The 5,276-nt window shown below is 35.3% G+C and overlaps 1 protein-coding gene across 1 annotated transcript; it reads left to right on the top strand.

The window, feature by feature from the left end:
• Nucleotides 1-2,158: 2,158 nt before the first annotated feature.
• On the top strand, nt 2,159-4,134 carry LOC144972045 (uncharacterized). Its single transcript, XM_078913132.1, has 2 exons — nt 2,159-2,204; nt 3,600-4,134. Exons 1-2 carry the CDS (start codon nt 2,163-2,165, stop codon nt 3,897-3,899), a joined length of 342 nt encoding a protein of 113 aa, XP_078769258.1. The 5' UTR covers nt 2,159-2,162; the 3' UTR covers nt 3,900-4,134.
• Nucleotides 4,135-5,276: the final 1,142 nt, after the last annotated feature.

Genomic DNA, 5,276 nt, shown 5'->3' with positions numbered 1-5,276 from the left:
TGTGTTGCTGTGATATAGGGTACGGTTTTGGTTCACAAAAGACCTAAATTTGTCCCGTCCACTTAAAGCTCGTTACAAAAGTCCGAGGATACAGGGCATTTAGTCTTTCGACTAAAAGTGTAGATCTTAATAATATATGTCGTTAGGGTGTATAGGTTATGTAGAGGTATGGTTTTGAACTCACGATGACGACCAGATTAGGTCCAATGGTTTGAATTAACAACTAAGCACGTTATATGAAAGGCCTCATATCATTGAAGTAAGCAATGTTGTCTTTATACAAAATGTACTCTAGTATCTAAAGGCTTGTGTATTACATGACGAATGTGTCAAATGTTCGTTGTTCCATCATCAGGGGAATTTTAAAAGTATAACGCACCTAGAATAATATGTTTGATAAGTGAGTAAAAAATGAAATCTTTTTTTTATTTTTGCTTACGTATTCATGATAAATGCGAGAAGTGACTGTGCTGCTGATACCTTAGCAGTTCCAGGTCGCGTCGAGTACGACGACAAGCGCATTGAACATGGTCAGTGGCAGATAGGTGGCTATGCTAAGCAAAAATCGAGCATGGTATGTCTTAATGCGTTTGAGTTATGGTCAAATGACTGGTTATCAAAGAAAAGACAGTTAATTATCAAGGTAAACATGATATATTTTCTACTTAAAGAAATTGGAATGTCTCAAAATATAGGCACACCGCTTTTGCTTTGGTTGGTAATTTTAACCTTTCGTGAGTTCGTCAATTTGATTCTAGATAATAGCAACTTCTTTTAATTTTTTTTTTCCAATTATCCAAATAAAATAATTGTCAATGCTTTGGACACTTATTTACAGGCCTGTCAACGAAATGCAATTATGATCATGTTTTAACATGGTTGAAAATAAATTATTCAGCGTCAGTATAAGAGTTTTCCAATTACAACAATGAGACCTTAATAATTGGAGAAGGTACACTTTGCCCTAATGCCATGAGAGGCAGGTATTGCGCTTAGAGTCTGGTGTCTCGGAGTTATAGCGCTATATAAGTTTTCAGCATTATTATTATTATTATTATTATTGCTTCATTCCCGTCAAAATGTTAGATGCAAATACTGGTCTAATATTTTACTCTGTTTTGAAAATGTGTTCATGTCCTATCATTTCGTTTCGTTCTAAAAACCTTTGAATGCTCTATGCAATTTTCATGCATAGATACGATTTATCAAAATCATATAAAAAAACATTCATTGTTAATTTGATATTAGTTGAATGAGATAAAAAAAAAAGTTAGCCCAGGATAGAGAAGGATGGAAACTGTTTGTCTGTTGCCTATACCCTGACCCAGGGTGAAAAAGACAATGATGATGATGATGATGAAATATCTACACAAATAAGTGTCATAGTCAATATTAGTAGTATAATTATTTCAATTTACATTCATTTGACATATTCAACTTTATACATTCAAGAGCTTTAAATAATTGATATAAAATTGCAATAATATCCAATGTCATTTGCATTATTCATCGAAATCAAATATGTTTGTAAGTCAATGGTATTCCTTAAAAATATTGATTAGAATTTTTCTTTCAAACTTTAAATTATTCCAAATAGCCACAGTTCTTTGAATTATGGTACTTTTCCTTATCGACGAATTACATCTTTCAACAAATATCTTTAACGTTCGCCCCTAGTATTTGTAACATGCGAATACTTTTTTATAATTATTATAATCCATATTGTAAGAATCATGCAGATACGAGTCTAGAATATATATAATATGATCACGTCTTATTCTACGATATTTTAGTGATTTTTTTTTTATTTTTAGGAAAGAAATTGCTTTATTATCATAAAATTGCAAAACGCACTTTTTGCAACTTATTAGTTGCAAATTGTGATTTCTACGCATCAAACAAGGACTCAAAATGTTATTAAAAATTTACAATATTCAATGTAGAACAAAGAAAGTAAGAGAAAAAAGTTGGAAAATAACAATGGGGAGAGAGAAGTAGAGAGAGATAGAGAGATAGAGATGGAGAGAGAGAGATAAAGAGAGAGAGAGAGAGAGAGAGAGAGAGAGAGAGAGAGAGAGAGAGAGAGAGAAACGTTGGATGGACATAGAGACTATCATTAAATACATGCATTTATTTTTTTCAGGCCTTCAAACGGGATATCAATGGCCCCAAGTGGGTCGGGCCACAGCATTACCTATCACGAAGTAAGAGTGGAATTTAACTATTAGTAGTCACAATTATATTTTGATCCGGTAAAACAAAAGGAGCAAAAAATTTTGAATCAGTCTGCAACAATTTGTCGTACTCAGACAAAACGCCATTTTAAAATTTTGGCTGGAAAATTTTCACTTCAGATATGGATCGATTAAAATGAATTAAAAAGAAAATAAATATGAACATTTCTATAGCGCATTTCCACAGATTAACCATGCTCAATGCGCTTCACAACGTTTCATTCATTATTCTAGCAGATCCTAGCAGATTCATACAGTATCAGTAATAAGCTCCTTTATATTACAAACACTCTTGCAATATCCGTCACTGCCTAGAGGCAGGTACTCATTCACACCAATGTGTGCAAAGCACCTTACCCAAGAATACAGCATCGGAGCCAGAAATTTTCAACGATTTCAGTCATTTTTTATCCGGTCATTGGTCAGCTTTACATTGCTTGATCTTTGGGACAAGACGAGACACTGAATGTCTGAGACACCCCCAACCTTTAAAAAAAAAGTTAAATCACGAGATATATATAGTGAACCTTTCCTTACTAGATTGTATTGAGATGTTTGGTTTGAGTTCCGCAGCATGCTTTCTTGTTTTATTTTTTGGTCATACTCCCTACCCAACCCTGATACGATGCAGCTATACTCGGAGAAAAAGGATAACATGCTTTTAAAATTATGGTTTTAAAAAAATGTCCTTCAAATGCAATCGATTAATAGGCGGGCGTCGATCGAAATTTGAAGGACGAGTTTTCTGGCAGACATTTTTAAAATGTGTGTTTTTCTTTCTAGAGATATGGGTCTTCATATTATACTATATGGAGGACACCTACTCATTATATTGGAAGAAATAGTTAGCATCTGGTTTATGCTATAGTCTCCAAAATACTTTGGTTGCAGTCTTTATCTTTCTTCCTGTAAGCATTGAAGCACTGTAGTCGATTTCTTATAATGCAGAGACTGCTAGACGTCCTTTGTCTTTAAGCACGTTTATAGAACCCGGACAGGATCTATACCTAGGTAACCTTTAGCTGGAAGTGAACTCTGGATTATGTGTGCAAAACTCCTTTCTCAAGAACATTATGTCATGTTTAACCCTTGGTTACGTGTACAAAATGCCTTGCCCAAAGGGCAATAATATGTCATATTTAAAAGTCATATTCTGTCTTTAGAAATTACGCCTTGCTAAAAAGATATTTTAACTCAATATGGTCACCAACAGATCACTGAGTATGCTGCAAAACCAATGGCGCTTAATTTTGACAGCCTCTGGCCTGGTTCTACACAACTTGACCTTGAATACTACCAAGTACTAATATCATGACTTGTCGTATTCTAAAGTATGTTGTTTTTCTTTTCTTCTTTATAATTCAGGCCGATTGTATTGTGTCGACTATAAATGATCAAAATTCATCACCTCGAAAAGCACATTATGAATCGAACGGGCATCATACGCCCCGAGAAGGATTGGCTAATCCTGGGTTTGTGCACGATAAACAGGAGGATGAACCGGGTATGGTTGACAAAGTGACGATTCAAGCTACACTCTCAACCATTAAAGAGACGGAAAGTGATTTTTTGGAAGAACTCAGCCGCAAGGAACAGCTCAAATACATTGATGATGACGTGAATACTTGTAAAAAAGATGCAGATCAACAAAATACACGCCTGTGACAGTATATTATATACAATATAGATGTATATAGTACAATAGTAAGAAAGTAAAAAATAAGTTAAAACATATTTTTGGTGAGGTAGCATGTCTGATCGGTAATCAGGAGGTCTGAGGTTCGAACCTCAGTCGAGTCAGGCTAATGTTTGGAATTATTTTTTTTCTTGTTCTTTTCTCTTGCGTTTTCTGGCACTGTTTCATTCACACCTTTACAGATTTTTACCAAAATAAATTATATTGCGGAAGCCAGGAGGCGCGGGGGGGGGGGGGGGGGGGGGGGGGGGGGTAGGGTAGTCAAAGACCGAACAGAATTTAACCAGGCTTCTTAAATGGCAATCGAAAATAGTTGATCACATCAAACCGACTACTGACAGGCCGCGGCAGGACTGCTGCAATCATGCACCGGTGGGGTCTGAGAGAGTCAGCCGACTGTCACCATTGTCATGGATCGCAGTGACAGCAGACCGTAGTCTTGCACTGTTCAGTTACGAGATTTGCAGGAGGTTTCGAGGTTGTTCTCAGCTGCGGTGAAGAATTCAAAGACTGGCTGGAGGCTTCATGCGTGGAGATGTAGCCACACGCTACTAATACTACCAAAATAAAAGCTGTGTCTATATTCCTCTCCACATATTATAACGGTTGTATGGGAAAAGCTGAATGCAAACAAAAACGAAAAATATCATGCATTTCAAAGTGACATAGCAAAATAATTATGTCACGTGAAAAGGAAAATCTAAAATCGTGCTGCCATTGCATTTCAAAAAGAATTTTTCTGAAATAATCGTTAAGCTGTAATGTAGTTAGACCTATTTACTTCATAGAGCTTAACGCAACAATATTTCCATCTCTAATGAGTATTTGTGTCAACGATATGTTTGTTCAGTGAAAAATATATTATTAAGATTGATTGCATATTGATATAAATGACACAAATGAAGGATTGTTAACTCATCATTGTGCAAGGTAAAGAGATGTAAAGGCCCTATATACTTGAGCACATTCATTTATTCATTTAATTATAGTAAGTTATAATAGAGTCTTCATCTCTTTTATTTACCTATTTTGAGATATTGAGGAAGATTTGAGTTTGTTATTTTATTGTGATTAAACCTCAATTTGATACCATTTGGTGGGAGATTCGTATGTCAACGGATGCTAACAATATTATTAACTTTTCAGTGTAGAGCATGTAAGGTATAGGCAAAAAAAAAACAAAAAAAAAAAATAAAAAACAAAAAAAAAACAGAAGAGCAATAATCGACTTAATGAATTTTAGAAAATCACTCTCAATTCGCCTGCAGATTGTCCCAAACTCTCCCCCTCCCCCCTTCTCTCTCTCTCTCTCTCTCTCTCTCTCTCTCTCTCTCTCTCTCTCTCTT

Source organism: Berghia stephanieae, chromosome 4 (assembly GCF_034508935.2).
Source record: "Berghia stephanieae isolate SIO BIC M18660-M18661 chromosome 4, UCSD_Bste_1.3, whole genome shotgun sequence".
NCBI classification, from domain to species: domain Eukaryota; kingdom Metazoa; phylum Mollusca; class Gastropoda; order Nudibranchia; family Aeolidiidae; genus Berghia; species Berghia stephanieae.
This window is presented reverse-complemented; position numbering and strand designations above follow the sequence as displayed.